This window comes from Copadichromis virginalis, linkage group LG7 (genome assembly GCF_057382275.1).
Source record: "Copadichromis virginalis isolate Kocher_CV1m ecotype Utaka linkage group LG7, C_Virginalis_male_GT1.1, whole genome shotgun sequence".
Lineage (NCBI taxonomy): Eukaryota > Metazoa > Chordata > Actinopteri > Cichliformes > Cichlidae > Copadichromis > Copadichromis virginalis.
In genome coordinates, this window is record NC_140624.1 from 6,914,198 (window position 1) to 6,938,643 (window position 24,446).

A 24,446-nucleotide genomic window follows, 5' to 3' on the forward strand; every position below is an offset into this window, starting at 1 on the left:
TTATTATTTTTGATCAATTTCAAATATTTTGCATATTAAGTACCTACTACTTAAAAAATATTATTACTCATAAACATAAACAATCATAAACAAACATAAAAGATATTTGTCTTTGATCTGATATAACAGCTGACATTATTTAGCTTCTGAGAAAAGCCAACAGAGTAAAAGTAAAATGTTCTTGTCTTTTATCGGTTGCTCACAGGTTGTTGCACTAATATTATGCATAAAGTTTAACAAATTCTTTTTGCTCTTTTTGGTTGATTTTATTTCTTTGTGAAATATTACATAAATAAAATAAAAAAACATTACAAAATCTGCATTATTTTCAAGCTGTAAAAACAATCAACTGGCCTTTAGATTTTTAATTTTGTTCATGTCCAGTCACATATGAAGATCCGCCCTGCACGTGGTTTGATTTTGAAATGTGAGCAAGTGGGATTAAAGACTCATTGAAAAGCCAGAAACACCAGCTGTCAGGTGGCTCAGTCTTCATCACTGTTGACCAATAATGACATCGTTTGTATCACAGTAAATATTCTAATTTTCTTTAGATTTGTCTTTTTTCCAAGCCATTATGGTGAAAAGCAAAGCAAAGCAGTTCTCATTCTCATACAGTTAGCAAACAGTTAATAAGCTAACATGGAATAAGCTAATGAAGCTGCTTCACTAAATTAGCTGACTGAGTTAGCAGCGGTAGCTGAGACAGACTACTAAATCTACTTTGCCACTATCCCTCCTCTGCACATATCTAAACCATCTCAGCCCGTTTACTTGTCACTTGGATTCGGTGGACACAGAACAGGTTACTGTCTAGAACACAGATAATCTGTTTATCTGTTACCTACCCATATATAGTTTGTTCTAAAAAACAAAACAAAAAACTACAAAAATACAGAGTTATAACTAAAATAATACACAGCTTTCAAACATAACTCTTGCTGGGTGAGTCTTAAACACACAAAAGTGTTATAATGATTTGCAGAATCAGTATTATTCAGTATTAGACTTGAGTTATTTTCTTTATGTAAAAAAATAGTAATTTAAATACCACATCTAGTGTGTGCTCTCTAGAGAGAGAAGACTGCAGCTGTAGTAGGTCTCTACAATCAAAGCCTTGGGTTTCACATAATAAACTATTATGCATCTGGATAAACAGAAGAGGGGTGGTGGAAGGTGGATAGAAACTGCACTCAGGCAAATACATTTCCTTTTACTCTCTTCTCCTGCTTTCCTCCTTCTGCTACTTTTCCCTCTTCATCCCACTGCCGTTATACTTTTTTCTTCACAAACTATTTCCATTTCAGTCTTTATTCAGTTTTCCTACCAAAGAAATACATAGACTACAGTTTGTGTGCACTCTGTGGTTTAAGCCCTGCTGTTTCAGGAAACTGCCAGAGATATTTGATTCACTTTCTCTGAGTTGTTTGATCTGTGCTCCCCAAGGGCTCTCACATGCAGCTTTCCATGTGGGAAAAGAACAACAAATGAATTAATTCCAGTGTCACATCCAGCAGAAATAAACACACCCACCCAGCAGACCCAAATAGATACAAAATAAAAGCAATGGTAAACAGACACAAAAAATGTTTTCATTGGCTACCTTTCTGTTGTTTTCAAGTGTCAAATAAGGGTATTTGCAACCTGATTTAAATAAAGTTTATTTAAGTAATCCTGTAAAAAACAAATTACAACCTTACTGATTTTATAGGAAGCAAGAGAATAAGTAACAACAAGGTTTTGCTAATCAAATACACTCCATTAATTAAACATCAGCAAGTGTGACCACCTCTGTAAAAGTAGAGGTTTTGGCAGTTTGCTGGTCTGGACCATTGAAGTGTGTTAACACAATGTTACAGTCTTACCAGGAGTAGATTTCCTGGCAAATTCACCCCAAGGTCAGACCGTGCAAAGCTCAGAAACTGCAAAAAACCCAAGAACTACATTTCAGACTCCACAGGCATCAATTACTATGTTAAATGTTGAAGTTCATTGTAGTGCAATTAGAAGAAGCCTGAAGAAGTATGCTTTATTTGGAAGGGTGGCCAGAAGGAAGCCTCTTGTCTCTCAAAAGAACATGCAAGCATGGCTTCAGTTTACAAAGTTGAGTTTGAACAAACCACTAAACTTCTGGGACAAAGTCCTTTAACCAGATGAGACAAAAGTAGAGATGCCTGGCTCATCCAAGTAACTTGGGTTAACTCTGAAGAAGGCAGTTCACTTCTAACTGAGGTATATTGTCATTATACTGTGAACCTAACCTGCTCCAGAGTAGGCTCTGTTCCAGATGGGAAATAACCTTCAGTTTTCCAGATAATAGCATCACCATTCCTGTAAGATCTCTTTTGTAAGTATCTGCACCTATACTGTATTTGCATACCTCATATCAAATTTGTACCTCATATCAAAATGCGACAACATTGTCGCATTTTGCTCTTTTTTATTTATCTCAATTTTATCATCATCTAACAATGTCTCTGACAGTAGTTGGAGTAGGTGGCACTCAAAGGTATAATTTTGTGTTGAAGAAGAGTCGTATAAACTGTCAGACATTAGACGTTGCTAACACCACCCATTTCATATGAATGCGCAGGGCCAACTTAGCACATTAGTAACGAGCTTGATGTGATTGTTTTTCCTGATTGCTAATGTTAAGGTAAGTGAATCCTGATAACAGAAAGATAACCTGAGTGTCACTGAATTGGTAGTACAGGCCCAGGGAACCTTGTAGTCACTGAGTTGACCATTAACTCTTCTGTATTCCACAGAAACACACCAGCAAATCTGGAGGAGAATTTCTGTAAGAAAAAGTCCAGACCTCAACCTGTGTAAAATGCTGTGGTGGGACATTAAGACAGCTGCACATTAACAAATGTCCACAAACCTTAATAAAAGTAACAATGGAAGTGGAGACAGCTTCGGCAAACAAGCACAGGTGAAGGCAATTAATACAATCAAACACTGGAGGAAGTAAAACTGAATACAAGAGGTGGGATACAAAAGACTATCAAAATAAAACCAGGAGTGAGAATAGCACTAAAGAGGAAATGTAGATGCATAAATTAAAACTAGGGGAACTGACACATGATAAGACTGAAAACACTCAGGAAACAAATGCAAATGGTACTAAAATATAATCAGAATTGAAAACTCAAAATGTTAGGAATAACTGAGAATGTAAAACCAAACAACACATGAAACTAAGAACAGTAGACTCCGAATAATTTCAACAATCAGAAAGTTTAAAGTATGGAATGTGTAACAAGATTTATCCTGCCCAAAAACAGTATTAATATGGGCCCAATATTCCAAACAACATAGAAATGGGATGCTTGTGTTTGGAATATTTAGGGTATTATTGTGTCACAGAAGTGAAATTTCCCTTCAATCACATCCTCACACTCACAATCCCACACTCCCTGTTTTTCCCATTTATTTAGGTGTGATAATAATGACATCAACATTTTTTAAGCCTGAGCCTGAGTGAAGCTGACATCAATTGTAGCACATAACTGATCACTACTTTGTTTGTCACATTTCATGCCACCAGAAAGAGCAAAACACGCTCACTTTCATTCATGAGCAGTGACGTCATCTCCCAAGTGCGGCGAGGGGAGTTTTCAGGAGACCACTGGTAGGGGAACTCCTTGCAAGGCTGGGCTGAAACCTGAAGCCTAAGAGAAGTGAGAGAGGGAAATTGAGGAAGAAAGAAAGTTAAGAGAAAAAGAGAGAGAGAAGAATGGAGGGAGGGGGAGGAATGAAGGGCAGAGAGAAGGTGATGTCAGCTGAGTTCAGAAAGTAAACAGAGTTCCAGACTGAAGCATGCTTTCTGCGGGACGGAGATTGCAGCTGGGGAAAACCTATGGGGGTATCCAAACAATCCCCTGGATCACCATCTTTGTCTTTGGGAAGGGGCACTGGCTTCTCTTCATCTCTGTCTTCATTTCCATCTCCTTGCCCCAAGGGACAGCCTGGCCCTACGGTAAAGAATGGCAATTAATTTACCTTCACCACTCTTCCGTTTTACTCCCTCTCCTATCTCTGTGTTTGGCGCAGCCTCTTGGCTCTTTGTTCTTAAAAAGCCGGCATCAGCACTCTTGCCATCCCCTCTTCCTTTCCGAGTGCAGCGGCGCTCAGCAACATTTGTTGAACAGTGACAGAGGGCAACCCAGTGATTTATACCGTTTTTTTAGGCAAGCAAAGAAAAACACAGCTGATCAGCTTGTGTAATGTTTGTTTTTAAAGTTCTTGTTATGAAATACAGAGGAAGGCACTGTCCTGTGTGGCTTTGTTTATTGTCTCATAAAAAATGGGAAACTCTAGGAGTCTTCATATATTTTCCTTCTCACTGTGGTTGTTGTTTTGTTACTAAATAAAAACAAAACAAAACAAGAGTTGCATGTTGCCACACATTCCTTGTGGTGAAGGGAGACTGTTGCAGTTCTAATAGAGCAGCTGAATCTTGCCAACATTTTCTCCTTTGTGCAAAAGCTTCCCTTTAACGTGTTATCTGTGTTATCTGAGGGAGTTCTCCTAGAGACTGAGATTTACTCTGCGTGTTTACCCTTGAACTGCTGCAGGAAGACATGAGTCATGTTTGAGACAATCATGCTGACCGTGGTAATGTGTATACCATACGCCGTCTCCAAGGCTCCGAAACCAAACCTCTGCCCTCTGTTTGATTCTTCGTTGCGTGGCTCATGCAGTAAAACACTCCCTTCAATTTGTAATATTGGTAAATGTGGCAAAGGGCTTGGCAGAGTGCAACTGCATTCTGCTGTAGTGATTAAAAGAGTTTCCACTGACTGATTTACCAACTTTGTTGTTGTCAGTCAGCTGAATCATTGTCAGCACGGCCTGTTATATAATCGTGTCTAATCAGCTGATGAGAGATGTTTTCTACTGAGAAACCTAAAATAATTTCAAGATTTTTGCATGCAAGTCCTGTCTTTGTGGTTTGTTTACACTCATGCTCGCATGCGTGCGTGAGTGTATTTTTTATTTTCGCATGTTTTGGCGTTCCCTCTGAATGTTTCTGAATTGTGCAAGGCTTCCTGTTTAGGATCTTCTGCCCACCAAACACCCTCCCCTTACTGTGTGTTAAGCTAAAACATACAACATTTAAGAGCTTCTGAGTACTGGGCAGTAGGACATAATGGTGAAAGCAAGCAGTTGTAAAACTCATATTAGTGTGTGTGTGTGTGTGTGTGTAGGGGTGGGGGTGTGGTGGGGGGGATATGGCACAAACTTCAAATTACATGATGAAAAGCACTGGCCTCTGGCTTTGGAAAATTAGTGTGACATGTCAGATTCAAGTTTCATAGTTAAATGCTTAAAACAAATGTGCACACCTCAGACTCCATTCACCACAGTTGATGACAGGATTGGGCTATAGTGCACGAGTTGTGCTACAAACTACCAATTACATCATGCTGGAAAAGGTCAAACTACAACAAAACTACCCCAAGGAGTCCAATTTTAGAAAACTATTTAGAAAAAGGAGAATATCCATCTATTCGTAAGTGCGTGTTCAAAACGTGTCACTGTCGGCTATTAAGTGGTTCTTTCTCAGGCTGAGATGGGCAAGTTTGGGGAGCAAATGAGCAACACCCACCCTTTTTGCACATGTACCATACAGTGTGTCTGGTAGTGGTTGCCTGACAACTGTATTGCCTGTGCATGCCTTCACAGCTGTCTGGATAAAAGAATAAAAGCAGTGGGGCTTGTCAGAGAGGGCTAAATTAGATTAGGTAAGTAATGGTCAAATCTTTTTTTGTAGTTGCAGTAAAAAAAAAAGGACTAACTGTATAGTTATAAATGTCTTTGAACTTTCAGAAAACTACTGTTGATAATAGAATAATAGTGTATTTCTTTGGGGTTGTGGTTTCCAATTATAGGAAAGTTTATTCAAAGCTATTTCCAGAATGACCACTGGGATCAGCACTCCAGGATCAGGATGTATTCAAGGTCACAGCGACCACAGAGCTCCCCAGGGAGTTTCCTTGTTCCATGATAGCTTAATGCATCCAACCTCAAAATACAAAAAAGACAGCTGCTGTGGGCAGTAAGGAAATGAATTACACAGTCACAAATACTGTACATACACATACACTCACAGCTGCTGTAGAAACAACAGTTATTACCGTGTGAAATAAGCTCCATTTTGTCAAGAGGAAACTAACTATTTACTCTAATACTGTCACCCTTAAACACAATCAGCACATTCTATCTTCTTTACATTTTCTCAAATGTTAAACTATTCTATTAAAAAAAACATCTGTCAAAACATGAGAGTAAAGATATACCATGTATAACAGATGTGACTAGCCCATATTATTATGCAATGATTTTCCTAAGCATGTCAGATTCATCCTGAAGTTCCCAACTGGTGTCCCGTCTGTATTGTGGTCCTGCTTGGTTTAGAATGAAAACAGAGTGAAGCAAGACTCAAGCTGATAAGAGTTCCAGAGTAGTAAACAAAGGAAAAAAATAGACAGTAATTGGCTTAAATTCCACAGCTAGCATTGTGCCCAGTTGCATCTATGATAGTGTCTTGAGATCAGATTAAATCTTTATTGGATAAGTTATCTGAAACTCTGAAGGCAGCAATTAATTTGTTCATGTCAACGAGAGTATAAAAAAGTGCTGCAAGAAACGCTTTTAATGCAACAAATGCAGATGCTTTTATTTTTAGCTCAAGTCAAAGGAAAATGCTTCCAAAACCATGGAACAGTTTAAGAGCAGATGGGGTTTCTGAGTCACTTGCGAGCCATCAGTCTTGCTGGTTCTGCATTTTAAAATCTGTGAATATATTTTTAATATAAAACATAGAATGAAACTGAACAATATCATCACAGTTATATATTTTCTAAGTGGCAATAATCACAGGTTGTTGTGGATAAGCCTCAGGTAAGTATGCCAGCAGGGCATTAAGTCCAGACGCAAGGTCACAGGAAGGCTTTCTACCCCTGATCTTACTGCTGTCACTGTAAGGATACACATAAATACAGTGAGCAGCAGAGTCAGCTTCCTTGAAAATGCAAAGCACTTGAAAGTGCCATATGACGCATAAAGTTATGACTGTTTATTGTTATAACTATTACTATTTTTATTTCTGTAGCATCGCTAAATGTTGGAGAGTACATTTAAGAGCCTAACATATGGGATGGAAAAGACAAATTAAAATGTCTTTCTATGTCTGCATATCTTCTGTCACAGAAAATGCTAGTTATGCACAGGGAAAATATGTAACAATGTAGAAATGTTCGAAAATACCATAATACATATTTGGCACGCTGGATGAAAATTGTGGAAGGCAGCCTTAAAGCATTCCACAAAAGCAAACCTTGTTTTCAGATAGATTTCTTCTGAGCCTTCCTACCCTCTCTGACAACTACTGTCATCACCTACAGTTTGTGATTAGAGACAAGGGGTAGATAAAATAACCACAGTCTTGGGTTTAATTATAGGGGTCTTTGCATGTTGCAACATTCATTGCTTGTGTTTGTGTAAAACAGCTAGAGGAGACAGGATTATGCAATGGAAGACATTAGTAAAACCCTTCCAAACCTGTTCAGACCTTCCTAAACTGCTGTTAAAAAATAAAAAAACACATTAAATTTTTACTCTTGAGTCTTTGGTTCCCTGCTAAAATGAACAAATTCATCTCAGAGCCATGTAAAAAATAGCTTTGCTAAATGCATCTTAAAGAAAGGACATAGCAGTCCAGAAAAATATCGATGCTTTCCAGCATGTGTTCTACCGCAGCGGGAGATTCCTCGGAGTCATGGTTCAGTGAAAACATAACAGCCTTATCAATAGAGCTGGAGGTCAGCAAACTGAATTCAGTCACAGTGTATAAACACTGAAAACATGGCTGCCCGAGTTTAGTTTCCTCAAGTAGGCACAGAAAGAACACAGCTTATGGAAATCTGGGAACCGATCCTGTCATAAATGCATGCACAGTGATGTCACTGGACTGCTGAGGTGAGAGGGAGTAATGTTTTCCAGACTTGGCTGAAGAAATAAAAAAATATTTTTGTTGTATTCCACTGTAAATGATTGTATTCTTGTGAAAGTGCGCTAAGGGCAGATGACGGACGTTTCTACAGTATATCAAAGGCAAGACAAATGGCAGTGATCCATGTAATGACATTACCAAGACCACTCATAAGTGCTTCTGTGTCTTTTATGTTTATGTCCTGTGAATCAGATTTCATGGTCTTTTTGGCCACTGTCCTTAACATGAAAGCAGAAAAGCTGTCCTGTAAGAGGGAGTGATAGTGTCAGCAACTCTTAATCTACACGTGGCAGGCATTAAACTTTGACAAATCCCAGTGTATGAATTTTGTGGTCTGGGTCATATTGTAATCATAACTGAAGTGATTCTTGAAATATAGTTACTTATAGCTTGGATGGAGTCGTGTTATGCAGTAGCAACAGCTGTGAGCCATTGGCTACTGAATGCAGAAGGTTACAGATACTTCTAACATAGCCATTTATTTTCACAGAAGGCTACATAAACAACACAACCAATCACATTGCGGATCTTTTCAGTTGTTTTGATCAAGTGTCTGGGGATCTCCGCTGATTTAAACAACCATAGTTCACAGGAATTAGAGGGTTCTCCTTCTTATGCAGTAAAAAAAAAGGATGAACTTTTGTATCGAAAAAGGTGATTCGTTCCAGTTTTTGTTAAAAAACAACAACAAGCATGCAGTAAATGAAAGAAACAATTTGGATTCTTTTTAAGGGCGTTTGAGCAAAAGCTACCCAATAAAACATGCGCAATACCTTTTTGAAAACATTCTTATGAAACAGCAGTTTTCAATTAGAGTATCATAAAGTTGTTTGCTTATTGTGGCTAAAAACATGTCTTTGTGACTGTCCTAATGAGTGTTAAACCCATCGAATTTTGTGGTTCTCACATTTGGTCAAAAGAAATCCACAAACATGTCAGTCTGAGAGGAAAGAAGGAGACTTTTTCTTTTTCCCCCTTTTCTATTTTTTTCTTTTTGTCTCTGGGTGACAGTCCAAGTTAAACAAAGAAGATCACGCATAAACATCAGCTTTGATTTACAAGGACAGTGTTGAAGGGATGGAACTTGGCATTCTTTCCTCAAGAAAGCTTTATTGGTAGCTGGAGTGGTAACACAATCAAAGGACTGATTGAAAATGAGCCCAGTGGCCCAAACATTTTTATTATCTTTGTTTTTAGATCTGTAGCAGTTTAAGTAGGCCTCAGAAGACCATGTTCTTTCAGGACTTTTGAACATCCTTTCACTTCTAATACACAAATCCAGCTGAGCCCATATACTAAAACATAAAAGAGTCAAAAAACTGCAATGGCTTTATAAAGATGAAACTCTGTCCTTTAAAAACGTCCGCTGGGATTCCACTGCCCAACCTGCTTTCTGTTTGATTAATATCACCATGTATGCCATATCTCTTCTAGTTGGAGAGGAAGCCAGACCGGTGATGGACAGAGCGACATTTTATGATATCATTAGAGAAAAGAAAGTAGAGACGAGTCTAAACATCTGTGCTTCTTGCCTCTCGACTGCCAGCCACTGAGAGATTAAACACTTGTAGTTGCTTTTGTGTGTCTGTGCACTTAGGTCTGTGTATTAGAGTCCCGGTTTGACATATAAACAACAATTAGAGCCAGTGTTCAGCTATCACTTTATAAATAAAAAGTCAGTGATTGAGAGCAAAGAAGCTATTATGACTGCAGGCTGGGGAGAGGGCACAAAATGTTGTAGTGACAATGTGCCAAGTTTAAAGTGCAGCTTTGGTTTGTTCTCCACATCTGCCACAAGAGAATTCCCACTTGTCTGTTTCAGCATTTAAATCCACTATTACATAATCATAACCGCTCTAACTCAAAGGTCTTTGAATCAGTGTTTTCCAGTCCAATAAAACGTCACATTTATTAGGTAAAAACTTTACAAAGAAGAAGGCTGTTGTTTACACTGGAGTTAATATATCACTTTCTGATTAATGATTTGGTATTGTTTTCCATGACAGTGATTTAACCATTTTGGCATGTCGTCTGACGTAATAACACACAGTGGTGGTAAACTGCTGAGACTTTTGTGGTTTCCTAAAAAGGAGCGAGAAACCGTGTGACAGTGGAAATAACTAGAGAGACAGTGGCTCAAATAAACACTAAACTGAATCCTTCCAGTAACCCTTTTCTGCTCACATTTTGCAAAAAGGTGAACTATTAATTTTGACTCATCGTCACTGCTAATGAAATGAAGGTTACACAAACAAATTGCTTTTTGCTGAGATATCGTCTTCTTTAGATTACAGGCACTTGTACAACCACTGTCCAGGTCCGGAGTGGAATGTTATGTGCAGAGGATGCTGCGAGTATGATGTGATTCGCTGTAAGTGTCCCCTCCAAGGGACTCCAGTAGGCTATGCAGTACCCTGTTGCCGGAATGCCATCAACGAGTGTGATCCCTGCATTATCCACCCAGGTAAAACCAATGTCATTCTGATTAAATAATACTATGAATCTAATAAAATCTCGAATTATTTCTTTTCACTGAAAGAAGCTGTTAAAACATCGAGCATTGCCTTATAAGTATGCATCTGTTGGAGCGACCTTCGTGAATATCTTGAGTATCTGCCATGTTGTTTGTGCAAGATCAAGTGCTATCTATCATCTGTGCAGCTGTTTGCACTGTAGCATGACAGCGTGACAGAAAGACTGAAAAGAACTTCTGTATTTGTGTGTAAAATAATTTGTTTCCAGGCTAGCTTCACACTGGCTTCTTCTCTTGACTGACTGGCAGAATCCTCTGAAAGCTGACAGGATTCAGGAGTGAATGAGCACACTCAAAGCTTTGATTTGTGAATGAAATCAGACTAGAGCCTTTTGTTTTTTATTCACATAGATGGGTTTGCATTTGCTGCAGCTCCAAATCCTCTTTTTTCCTTACATGCCATTTGCCTGTAGAGGTATGTCATGCCTTTTTTCATAGTTCAAGCATGCAGAGTTTTTCCTTTATGGGGAAGAAAGCAGCTGTTCAGAATTAAATGGATGCCTGTACATTACTTTTTAACTGTTGAACACACACAAAAAGTGTTCCAACCTCAGCGTACGACCATAAATCTCCACATGCACATCCCCGGCCTGTGCGTTGTTAAAATCCATGCCTCCGCTTGGGTCAGATGTTGCTCTTCACAACCCCATGGACGGGACAGCTTCTTAAGTGAAAATCCAGCCTCAAAGAAAACTGTTTCAACAGGTTTTCTCCACATTTCTATTTCAGGAAGCAGCGATATGTTTTCACATTCTATTGCAGTGAAAGAGGACCTTAACGAGTTCAGCAGAGTTGATGCAAAGGGAACATTTTAGGGGTTGGTGGGTTTGTTAAAATTCAACAATACAGCATAAGCCATTCAGATAAAGGCTTCTTTATTCTTACATACAAACACATCTTCGGGAGATAATTAATGTTATTTGCTTTCATTTATCCACCTTTATCTTCTACTTTACTGTAGTTTTGTTTCTGGCTCTCGTCTTTCAGGTTGCAGCATATTTGAGAACTGTAAACGCTGCAACAATGGGACATGGGGCCCCAGGGATGATTTCTTTATTAATGGCAAATACTGCGCAGAATGTCGACCTGGCTGGTCTGGTGGAGACTGCATGAGTAAGTTTTTTCATCCTTCCCATTAACAGATCCTACGGCTTCACTCTAAATCATTTGTTTTACTTTAAGTGAAATGAATACCACGTACTATATGGTTTTTCCATCTCTGCTGATTTATCTCCATCTTGGGAAAGCTGTGCCAACTTGGAATGCAGTCATGCCCAGGAGGTTTTCCATAAGGAGCTAAATGACAAGTCAGGAATCCTATAGAACTATTTAAGATGTTAGTTTTGGACACTGGGTCTAGCTTTTAAATGCAAATATTCTACCAGCGGGCACAACAAACATACATTTAATTAAAAGCAGAAACCTTCCAAAGCTGCTGAATGCCTTTGTTCAACTTGTGTGTGTGTGTGTTGTGATCATCCTTATTTATGTTGCTTGTAGGCTCTCTGCAGTGACTTTGAAAGTCTAAATGCAATTACTGTTGTCTTAATGCTAAGCAAAGCATTTGAAAGTGGCTCTTCAAAACAATAATTAAAGCAACTGAAGTAGCTGCCCAAATCAATATTTTCAAAATTAACTTTCTGTGTTTTCCAGAGTGTGGAGGGGTGATCCATAAACGACAGGGCCACTTGGTCCTGGAGAGCTACCCCAACAATGCTAGGTGTGAGTGGACCATACAGGTGGACAGGCCATTTACTATTGAACTCAGGTAAGATATTAAGATACTTTCCTCTGTAGGTAGTTACTGGTGTTCATTTTCCTCTGTGTTATTTTAGAATAGTTAGTAGTACCTTTGTTATAGAACTATGCAAAAGCCTTAAGCTACTCTTCTTTGTATTTTAATTGAATATATGAAAAATGTCAAAGATAACACAGTTTTCCAGTCATAAGCTAGAGCTTCTGAACCAACTATAGTTGGTTTAGAAGTTGGTTCATTGAGAATCAACTATGAGATGTTTACAGAAAACCTGGCAAACCTCAGCATGATGCAGTGTGTCCTAAAAAATGAGGAAACTGGACAAGTGGAGGGCAGCAAAAGAAGTGGCAGGCCTAAAAAGAAATCTCTCTGCAGCAGATGAAAAGTATCTGGAAAGTCCATGTCTTAAGGGATAAGAACAAATCCACTAAAGACCAGACACGTGCAACAGAATGTGGAAAACATCTGACTGGCAATTGTTTTGAGCATTTTTCCTAAACAGAATCAATACAGTAAAATCATACCTGGATAAAACACAAAGAAACACTATTAGTCACAGATTGGCCCAGACCTCAATTTTATTGCTGCAATGTGATCATCTTGACAGAGAAAGGTAGCCAACATCAAAAAAATATATATATGAATAAAATAAAAGCTTTCAAGTGTCTTTCAAGAAGCCTGGAGAACTACTCTCATTGTTTTTGCCTTATACACTGTATTTCCTTATACGCTTGTACAAATTTCAATAAATTGCAGCACCTATTTTCCATTTTTCTAGCCACTTAAAGGGTGGCTCGAGACTTTTTCAGATAGGTTGTGATTATATTTTGTGATGGCAGTCTTATTCATCTGAAATAATGACCTGTAAATCCACCGGTGGCCCTGGTTTTAGCTTCACTTCCATAAATACTGTATCTGATAAATATAGTGACATTTTTATCGTGAAGATGCTAATATGTTGATTTTAAGCAGTTAAAATTTGTATGATGTGCCAACATTAGTGCCAAGCACAGTAATACATTTTAAATGAAATTCTTTAGAATTGATGATTGTTGGTGGGTCATAATTACCCTTCCTAGAGACAGCCTGCAGCAGTGCTACAATAATAAATTTAAGGGCTCAAAAGCAAAGGTGTTAAATAGCAAACAACAACAACAAAACAAAAAACAATGACCCAGTTATTATGAATAATTTTCAGATTGTCAACAGTAGTGAAGTGCTTCCTACCTGAAAGTCCTTGGAAAACCATCCTACTGTTGCACACCAGCTTGTAAAAAAAATAATTAATATCAATTTAACCATTGATTATAAATACAGAAAAGCTTTGAGTCTGTCAAGTCAAGTCTGATTGGCTCTCAATCCTCAGTTATCTTCATTGTCCATCTGCAGTAAATATTATCAACTGGCCTGGTTAAGTCAAATTTCCACTCAGCTGGAAGATGTATGTTGAGGATTGATGGCAAAGAGTTTGGAGGTTTGGAAACCATAACACCATTTTTTTTGGTAAGATTATGGCCTCTCAGTCCTGTGATAAATTTCTATTTCTGTTATTTTCTCCATTACACATACAGATTTTATGGGCAAGTGTTTGTGCAGGTTTTTAGAAGAACAAAAGCTCCATACAGCTAGGTTCAGACCGAGCATGCAGTTCCTGATGTCTGGGCTTGAAGTGTGTGTGAAAGAGACTTAATGATTGCAAGGATTTTTTTTAAAGCTATGTATGAAGTGCTTCATTAAAATTTACAGCCATGATGCATGTGACAAACTAAAGAGAAGGGCCAAATCCTTCTTGAAGGGCAATATAAGTGCAGCCATTGTCACATTTTAATAACTTTAACCAAAGTGCGTTTCTATTTTTAAACCGACTGTTGGAAAATGTGTTTCTGCCTGACCAACTTAGTAATTTCCTCTCTGAAAAAAACAAACAAACAAAACAGTATGTTGATTTGAAATGGAATGGGTTACACTGTTTATTAGCAATACATCCTGCCTATTACAATAATGAAATGGCACTGATATATGCAAATAATGAGCATTCACAATACACTGAACTTTACTATTTCAAACATTCTTTAGAGGTTTCAAGGCTCACCCAAACCACAAAGTTAATAATAGGCATCTCATTTGATTTGCTTTTGCCTGTATCCGACATGACCTCTAGTGATCCCTTTACTTTAAAATCTTTTTTTAGTTATTATGCATGAACACAAAGATGAAAACACAAAAATAAATTTTAAAACTAGCCTAAAGATAATTCAAAGCAAATGCCACAGTGATTCTACTGTATAAAAATGAACAGGAAGAAATGTAGGCTGTGAGCTCATTGCTGCCTCTGCTGCCTATTGAAGTTCAGGCTCTGGCTGCTGGGCTGGGGTCAGCACGCACTCAGCTTTATCATCAGTCTGGGTTCTTGACTAGCTTTGTGTTAGCATGCTGTCTGTACAGAAGCTCGCAAAGAGCTGAAGTTCTGTTAGCAGTACAATGCAGTTGCTTCTGCCCTGGATGTGGTTTGCACTTTATTTTTGTTGCACTCTGGTCCTGATATCAGCTGACTGTGCAGGGAGAAAAAAGCATGTTTGGTTGATTTTTCTTCTTTCTATCTGCCGGGCATGCAAATAACTGAAGAAGATTTTTCACACAAGATTGTAACACAAGTAGCAAGATTTGTAACTGTAATGTGATTACTGAATTCAGTACAGCAATGCGTTAAATTACTGTATTTATGAAAAGTTAAATGTAAAACACAGTAATGTGTTACTTTGGAAAACGTTAAATCCAACACTGGCTACAACAAAGCTTTTTAATCTGACTTAGTTGCATCTGACAACAAAAAACAAAACAAAAACAGTTCAGAAATCTAGCTTTCTAAATGCTGTGCTACCTTGTAAATATAAGATTCAGTGAGATGGAAAGGAAAACCATTAAGAACTGTAATTATTTTGTTAACTTTATTCACATCATCAGCATCATGTGGACACAAATAGCATCAAGACAAAAATAATGAATAGCAAATTTTAAGTCTAATGTTGAAGCAAATCCCGACCCTTGATTGGATACGCAGTAGAGAATAGATGGTTGGATAGCCTTGGGTCATTTGTTCTACTCTCTGCCATTTCAATCTGCCACGATTCTTGTATTTGCAGGTTCATGATGCTGAGTCTGGAGTTTCACCATTCTTGTCATTATGACTATGTGGAAGTCCGAGATGGAGACAGTATCCACTCGCGTGTTATCGGTAGATACTGTGGGAATAACAGACCTGCACCAGTTCACAGCTCTGGCAACAGTTTGCATGTTCTCTTTGTGTCTGATGGTTACAAGAATTTTGATGGATTCTTTGCCACTTTCCAAGAGAACTCAGGTAGGTTACATAACAAAGTAATATCTCTTCTACTATAAGAACAGTGCTTTTCTCCTTTGCTTTAAAGTACCCTTGCCAATGTACCATACTTCCCAGCTGCAAATCTTAAGCCCTCTTAAATGAGTCGTCATGAAAGAAAACTATTTTCTTTAAACCTAAAACAAAATCTTGATATTTAGATTGACCTGGAATCTTTGCTTTTGTATAGGGAATAGATAAGAAGTTGTTTATAAACCCTTCATGAACAATGGGGTTCTTTGGAATCACAACAAATACAAACAAGAAAGACGTTTCCATGGTATTTAGTGTCCAGTACCTAATAAAAGCTCCTAATAGTACATGACTAGCACCTACATTTTCTGGCAAAAGACTTTATCATGGGTGTTGAGTCTGTTAACAGCCTGTTTACAAACCAAAATGCCCTCACTTCACAGAAATGCCCTCGTTCTCAAGGTCTAGAACTCAAAAACAGACACACACACATGTTACCAATGCCTAAGCCAGATGTAGTAAAAGTAAACAGTGGGCTTTGGAAATGAAGTTTTAATTATTTCAGCTTTGAGTATGATTCCTGGATGTAGCCTGACGTCTGCAGCCACACATTTCAGCTTTCTATGTTTTTATTTTGATAAAGACAGTCTTTCTGTTTGTACCCTAATGTTGTCTGTATGTTCACAGCTTGCAGCTCTTCCCCTTGCCTGCATGATGGGACATGTATCCTAGACAGTTCTTACTCTTACCACTGTGCCTGTCTGGCTGGCTACACAGGCAAGAGGTGTGAAAATGGTGAGTCTGTAACATAATAGGGGACTTTGGTGAGCAAAATACTGATATTTTGGAGAAAATATATTAAAGTTGGAAATTAAAATAAAATCCATGCATGTTTTAATCACAGGAAAGACTAAACCAGTCTATTTTCCATCTTATGAGGCATTGGAAAGACATGCGTCTTAATGTACTGAGGCTTACAAAATCCCTAAATTATTTCAGTAATTTTCATCTGAAAATCGGCACGCCTAGTCACAACAAATTTACAGAGAATTGATTTCTTCCCTGAGGCTTTTCTTTACTGTTGTTGCTGCCCCAAAGCAGGCAGTGATTCATTTTCACAAGGGAGAGGTTTGTGGTCTGGACTGAGATCAGGCCAGCTGCCTGCTACAGTCCAGACCATATGTGTTCATATGTGTTGATTTCACGTTTCACTGGAAGAAACAGCAAAACCCAAATGGCCACCTAACACATATAGATGTGCAAAATTAAGCAATTTTCTTCTGTTGACAGATAAATAGGGTAAATGACAAGAAACTAACTGAGGAAAGAAGGCAGCAAGAGGAAGTGGACAAGGAGAAGAAACACAGAATAGGTTTTGTCGAGTGGTTATTGTCAAGACATTTTGTTACTGTACTGCCACTTTATACCACCTAAGTTACCAAACCTTAAGTTGGCCTACAAGGCACTACAAGGTCTTTTAGTTATAGATGTCTGGTGTGTTTTTGTATTCAATACACCTCTTTTAAGATTCTGCAAAAGCAGACTTGGTGAATTCCACATTTTTTCCTTTGGTGTTGTTTTTCAGGGCTACATTCAAGTCCATAAAACTAATGGTGAAACAATTCGACTTATATAACAACAGAGAGTATTTTCCACTGGAGGAGACACCCATTTTTAAAAAAAAAAAAGGCTGTTTGATTTCACACAGCGTGCATTCATCTGTATTCTCACGAGGAATCCTCAGCTGTTAATTTGAATGGAAAAGAGCTGCAGCAACGTTAATGCCTTACATTTTGTGGTGATAATGTAGTCTGTATTTCTGCCTGAGTCAGATGGAGAATTTCAAATATGAACCTGACCTTAGCCATATTTTATGCCTTCTGTAATCACCCTGTCATCTGTCGAAAGCTAAAAACTCATTTGGTACGAGACAGTGTGACACTTTATCATAAAAAACAGGAAATGCTTTCTCTTCTTTTTCTTTTCCCTCTCAGCGTCAGTTGAATTTATCTTTGACAATAATCAGTTTCAGTATGCAGTAAGTAACTCAGTTTCCAGAGAACTTGTGAAAGAAACGATGATTTACTTACAGTACATGTTGTGATGTGTAATATGTTAGCATTCCACTCTAATGACTCCACATTTATTTTGATTTGTCTTTGAAAACATTCGTATATAAAAGACATGGGAAAAGAGCAACAATGGACACAGCACCTCTGGGAACTTCATTGTTTTTTATACATATTCAAAAGAGGTCAGCTACAGTTTATTTCTCTACTTTTGGTTTGCCAAGCGCATTCCTTATCCCCTAAAAGACTGAAGGTTGGAAATGCCGTTCAGTTATAAAGATTATAGGGAGGGTTCTTTGGTTTGGAGCTTAAAAACCACAGACAGTGCCTTTCATGGATCTGATCCCACTTAAAGTCAACAACATAACAAATCTCCCAAGACAGCCTCATAGAGATATGATAAATGTTGTCTTAACACATGCTTTGCGAACCCATTCGCAGGCCTTTATCACAACATTTGTGTGCATATGTGCAGCTGTGCTTAATGATTAAGGATTACAGTGCACATGCAGAAGAGTTTTCCCCAGACTGTTTTATTTTTGCAAGAGGTTCTTCTATGGGACAGTTGCACACAGTATTCCATAAACACATTACCAGTCTCTACTATCCGACTTCCTAAAAATCTCTTTTACGGCAGTGGAAAATTGAACATTTTGACTAAAAGGGCTTTTATTGCATCTATTTCTTCCTTATTTACAAGCCATGTGTTAAAGTCATGCTGTTAACTGTTCGCACTTTGCGATGATGAGTGAAATTATTTATTAATGAGTCTCTGAGGTAGCAGGCAGTGCTTTTAAATCTCAGGAAACTTTTGAATTAGAAAAATTGAGTCTTTGCTTTATGGACTACCTGTCTGACCTGTAAATAGATAGGAAAAGAAAGAACTTGCTGAAACTGTTTGTGGGGTCTCAACTGATTGTTGAGGTATGTTTGAGATGCCTCCTATGCGTTGTAATTTTGATGACTGGACATTTAGTTCGGAAAAAGGGAAACTTTGTGTGTATATAAATAAACCCCACATGTCTGTATTTCTCGTCAGTGGTGGGCTGCCGCAGGCCTCCGGTGCCCACCCACGGATCTACAGAGGGTCTGTTTCATCACTCTGGTGCACGCATCACTTTTCGTTGTGACCCTGGGTTTGAGCTGAAGGGGTTTCGTCATGCCATCTGCCTGAGTGACGGAACATGGAGTGCGCCTGCTCCAGACTGTGGTAGGATAATAATACAAATAGGTTTTTTCCCTCTTCAAAATAATTACAATTTCATATCTGGGAAAGTCATACAGTATGCGTGTCTTTAGCTTGCATCTGGATGCCATACATATTGCCTCAAAAATGGTTTAGCTCATGGAAAATAAATATGATTTTTTTTCCTTTCTTCCTTCAGTTCCAGTGGAAAGAGTCTGTGCTCTGCCACCCAAGCCAGCCAATGGGGACCACTTCTTGGTTTATGGGCCCAATGATGTTCTCATCGCCTTACAGTACTTGTGCCACCAGCCATATGAACTCAGTGGGGGCTCTCAGAGAACCTGCCTCCCCAATAACACCTGGAGTGGGACTTCTCCTGTTTGCATTAAAGGTTGGAAAATATGTCTTAATAACTGTAGACTGGAGATGGATGAGTCATTTTGGGTTTTTTTTAATAGTAAGCTGTTAATAGATGAGAGAAAATGACTCAATGCCTTAGAGCTATTCATTGTACAGGCCAATGTACAATGAATAGCTATGACTATGAGCTCTTAATAATCTCTTTTATGTTTTTCTTCACAGTGAATAACACTCTTAATGAAGCAGAAAAGGACAAAGTAAAAGAAAAGGGCAAAGAGACAGATATTTACAGTAACAAAGATAAAAGTAAAACTAAAGAGAAAGAAGAAGAGAACACAACTAGCGAAAACGAAAGTGTTGCCGGAAAAGATGTAAACACTGAGCAGGAGAACACAACAGCAGTCGACGGGGAAGATAAATATAATGGGACCACTCCTGGGAAAACTGTGGTTGAGGGCAGGAATGAAGGAGAGGTAGATGAGAGAAATACTGGCCCAGAGAAGCCATCTGGAGGTGGGGAAGATAAAGTGACTAGCGAAAGCCCAGATAATAGCCTAGATTACATGGTTGAAGAGAAAGAACCAAAACAACCTGAAAAAAAAGAAGACACAAACTTTGACAAGGGAAAGACAGATGTTACAGAGGTCCCTGTGACAAAAGACAAAGGACAGGAAGAAAGTGAAAGAAAAGAAAAACAGGTGAATGGGAAAAGAGATCCTGACAAAGTGGGCCCCAATGACACCAAGCTCAGGACGGTCATATCTGAGGGTGAAAACACAGTGGAAATGCCTGAACTGGAAATGACAAAGAACAACACTGTTTCACATGATACCGAGAGCACAAGTAAAGAAAATAATACCATAGGGTCTCTACCGCCAGGGAGGAAAATAATTCCAACTCGTGTCAACATCACCCTGTACAGAGCCGAAAGTGGGAAACCGAAGGAAAAATCAACAACTGCGAAGGATGAAAAGGAGAAGGATTCAACTGAGAAAACAAAGGAGGTGGAAAGAGAGAAGAAAGAAAAAGAGAAAGAAAGGGAGCGAGAAGACAACCAAAGCTTCACCGGTAAGAGAACCAATGACGACACTATGAATAATTGAGTGAATGATTATCTGCTTTTATTTGGCCTTCACTCTCACCCACTCTCTGTTGTCCAGAAAAAAGCTGCCCAACTCTACCTCGCCTTTACCATGGCTACCACCAGGTGGTGCCAGGTTTGGAGCCTGAAACAGTAGAGTTCAAGTGCAATCAATCTTATGCGCTCAGTGGTGATGACCGACGCACATGCCAGCCGGATGGCACATGGAGTGGCAAACAGCCCCTCTGTGTCAGAGGTACCAGTGCCTGCTTTGCCTTTTTATGGAATTAATTATTAAGATTTTGTTGTTTGGAGATTTGTGAAAAAAATTTTTTTAAGCATATACAAACAGCATTTTTTCTTTCTTTTTTTACTGGACTGGTGTGTAGGTTTCAGACATATTGAAGCATTAGAGGACACTGTAGTGTTTGAGAACAAAATGAACAGTTAATAGATGGTTGTGGATGTTATATCAGTCTATTAAAGTTGTAGATATACAGGCTTGTATGTCAATAATCTGAAAATGCTGAATAAACGCTAATGCTAAATGTTACTAATGAAAGGGTTCTGGCAGTAAAATGATCCATCAGGGCTAGAGCTGTAAATATTAATTAGTTCTTAATAGATTTTGGCCTGGGTGCCCTGTAGCTCTTTGCCAAGAGGTAAGTGGAGAAACTGTCCACTGGCACAGCTTTAATGAATAAATTAAAGAAACAAGCACAGCCAAAGTAGGCCATGTGAAACAGCATGCAAAACATGCCTCTATTAATACAATTTAAAGGCTTTTAGGTGAAAAGCATTTAGAAATGAATTTCTAAGAAGATGGTTTAACATTGTGGGAAAAGCTCCTATTTTATTTTTGGCTAAGTGTTACATATACAGATAGATTCCACATGCATCTTTAGCAGAAAAAATACTGCAACCAGCAGCCGGTTGGCTTGCATGTAGTGTCACTTTTCCGAATTTTTTGTGCATATTTCATATGAATGGGTTTTTTTAAACATATTTGTTTATTTGCAGCATGTCGTGAGCCCAAAGTCTCAGAGCTGGTGAAACAAAAAGTTCTGCCCCCTCAGGTACCATCCAGGTATGATTATTAAAACATCATCTTATATAGAATAACTGACAACCAGAAATATATAGTATTGTGTAGGTATGTATGCCATTTAGCTGAAGAATTAATATTAAGGACTCATATAATGCATTTACTACATACCTTTGGCATATTTTCCCCCTCAGAAAGACACCCGTGCACAAGCTCTACTCCTCAGTCATGGGCCAGCAGCCACAGTTGCACAGTCCCACTAAAGCCCCCCTGGTGCTTTCGCAGTTGCCCCAGGGTTTCCATCATCTTTACACACATATAGAATATGAGTGTGCATCTCAGTACTACCACCACTTTGGCAGTCCACGTCGGACTTGCTTGAAGACAGGGAAATGGAGCGGGCGCCATGTCTCCTGTTCACCAGGTGAGGGCAGCAGAGGACCACTAGTTGTCAGACATTTTTAATACAGTGATTTACACCCACATAACAATCCTGTGCAGACATTAAAAATGATGATGTAGTAACTTAGACATAGCGTTTTGATGGCAATTTATATAATGAAGTAATATTTGATGATCATATACAAAAGCACCTTCTAAAAGCATTCTTGTCTCTAATTGCTGACATTGATTAAAACATTTTTGCACAGCCTTTTTACTCCTCAGTGAAAGCTTGCTAAGAAGCTAAGCTCAAATTCATAAGCTGGTATGTACAGCACAGCTGTGACATCGGTGCAATGACAGAATTTTCAATAAAAGACGTCAGATGTAGCACTAATGCCTCTTGTTTCCATAAACAGTTAGAGTGGAGAAGACTATAACAGCAAAGTTAAAACACAGCTGATGTAATGTTGCTATCTACACATTATTATTTCATCATATTAAACAGTGAAGATGAGCTGGTTATATTAAATATATATATATGTATCATGCATTATTAAAGTTGTTAATATTTCTAGCTGTTAATTAAATACTGAATATAGTGAATATACGTCTATATAAACAACTTATTATCTTACTATTCAAGATTATTACTCTTTATTTTCTTTACTGCATTCTTAAATTGAATTCCCTCTCTATGGGATATGAGATTTGTACGGTAACAATCACAAAATGGACTGCCCTTTTTTAAAACAACTTTCCTTATTACTAATGTGAAAAAAAGCAATGTTGTGAGCACTGTTAAATAAAACACATCAATAAATACTGGAGGAAGGTTCATTTTTATATGGTGCTATATGGTACTGAGCTAAGAAACAACACCAGATCAATGAATAAAATCCTTGAATAGTCTGCTTCTTTGGTCTGATTTTGTAATTCTGGTGAATTGGTATTAGTGTTTAGTGTTTAAGTGTATACAGACAAGGTACCATTCTATGTTATGTGCAAATTGTGTACTTAAAGATGACGTTTTCTCACTTCTTCTTTCAGGGAGTCACATTTCACATGGCTCTGTAGCCTTTAAGTGTTTTATATTCTGCTCCATCAATGCTACTACTTTAAATAAAAGCAGTCCCACAGCTCAAAATGTTGACTTAACCTCAGTGCAATTTCAATTTCTCCTGTCTTGTTTTTCCTGCTGTCCCGTTGATAATGGTCTCACCTCTCATCCTCTTTGGCAGTGTGTGGGAAGCATCCAACCTTTGACACAGAGAGGCCAGAAGAGGCTCACTGGCCTTGGCTGGCTGCCATCTACCGCCGCTCCACCAAGGGTACAGAGACCAAGGTGACCAAGGCAGACAGCCAGACAGGGTCCCTGAAGAAGGATGGTGGAGCAGGAACTGGCAAACACAATCAGGCTTTTCACTGGCAGCTGGTCTGCAGTGCAGCTCTGGTTAACCAAAGGGTTCTGGTCGTAGCTGCTCACTGTGTGACAGATCTGGGCAAGGTTTTTCCCCTGGACACTGCCACAATAAAGGTGGTTGTGGGGAAGCACTATCGTGATGATGACAGGGAAACCAAAGGTGTTCAACACCTGCGGGTAAGCACTTGGAAGTCTTGTTATTCACACAATCCCTTTTGATAAAACTAAGCATGTCTTTTCTCCTTTCAGGTGGCCTCCATTGTTATTCATCCAAACTATGACCCCAATATTCTTGACTCTGACATTGCTGTGATCAAATTACTGGACAAGGCAAGGATTGGAGAAAAAGTCCTGCCTCTGTGCCTGTCAGAAAACCAGGAAGAAGATTTGACATCAACTCAAGGACTTGTGACGGGCTGGTCTCCAATGCTCGAGTCAAGTTTAGGCCCTGATGAGAAGGCTAGGGTTGGGCTCGTTCACCTTGCTGATGTAGTCCCATGTGAGCAGCAATATGCTCGTAATGGTGTGCCAGTCAGTGTAACAGACAATATGCTGTGTGCCAGCCAAAAGCCCGACTATGGACCATCTAACATATGTCCCTCTGACACTGGGGGAATTCTTGTCCTCCCTGCCCTCTCTGAGAATCAAGTCAATGATAACCGAAAGCCTGGTTATACACAGGCGCAAGGGGAGAGCAAAAGGCTGTGGAGACTCCTGGGACTGGTGAGCTTTGGCTATGACCAAGGGGAGTGTGATCCTGACCTCTACACAGTCTACACACATGTAGCCAGCTTTAAAGACTGGATTGAGAGCAATATGAAATAAACATCTTACAGTCCTCTCCTCTGCTTAATCTCTATTTTAGTGAATTCATTCTGTCTAATCTATTTTTATGCACAAGGGCATTTTCCTACTAAACGCAGAACCAACACTGGACATCACAGTGCTCAAACTGAAGGGGGTGCTAGCACATTAGATGTGCTGATGCATCGGTCCTTTATCTGAAGACTTTAGTGTTCAGGTCTTTCAACCTGAGATTAAACACTTGAAACTGATAAGAAAATCATTCATCTGAGTATTTGACTGTTAATGGTTTAGACTGTAACCTCTGTTATGTATATATGTTGTAATGTACTGAATTATTATATCAATTCAAGTGACTCCAGAGATGTACATATTTTATTGAAAGAGAAAAATCATGACATTTTTATTAAAGGAAAGGTTGGTGTGGTGAAGCTTA

General features: G+C 38.7%; 1 protein-coding gene across 1 annotated transcript; it reads left to right on the top strand.

Annotated features, from left to right (window-relative positions):
• Positions 1-3,649: 3,649 nt before the first annotated feature.
• On the top strand, positions 3,650-24,446 carry pamr1b (peptidase domain containing associated with muscle regeneration 1b). The gene is made up of 14 exons (XM_085461416.1): positions 3,650-3,982; positions 10,308-10,484; positions 11,541-11,666; positions 12,207-12,321; positions 15,453-15,670; positions 16,349-16,456; positions 18,770-18,940; positions 19,116-19,307; positions 19,499-20,344; positions 20,437-20,613; positions 21,378-21,444; positions 21,597-21,826; positions 23,025-23,383; positions 23,456-24,446. Exons 1-14 carry the CDS (start codon positions 3,823-3,825, stop codon positions 24,029-24,031), a joined length of 3,522 nt encoding a protein of 1,173 aa, XP_085317542.1. The 5' UTR covers positions 3,650-3,822; the 3' UTR covers positions 24,032-24,446.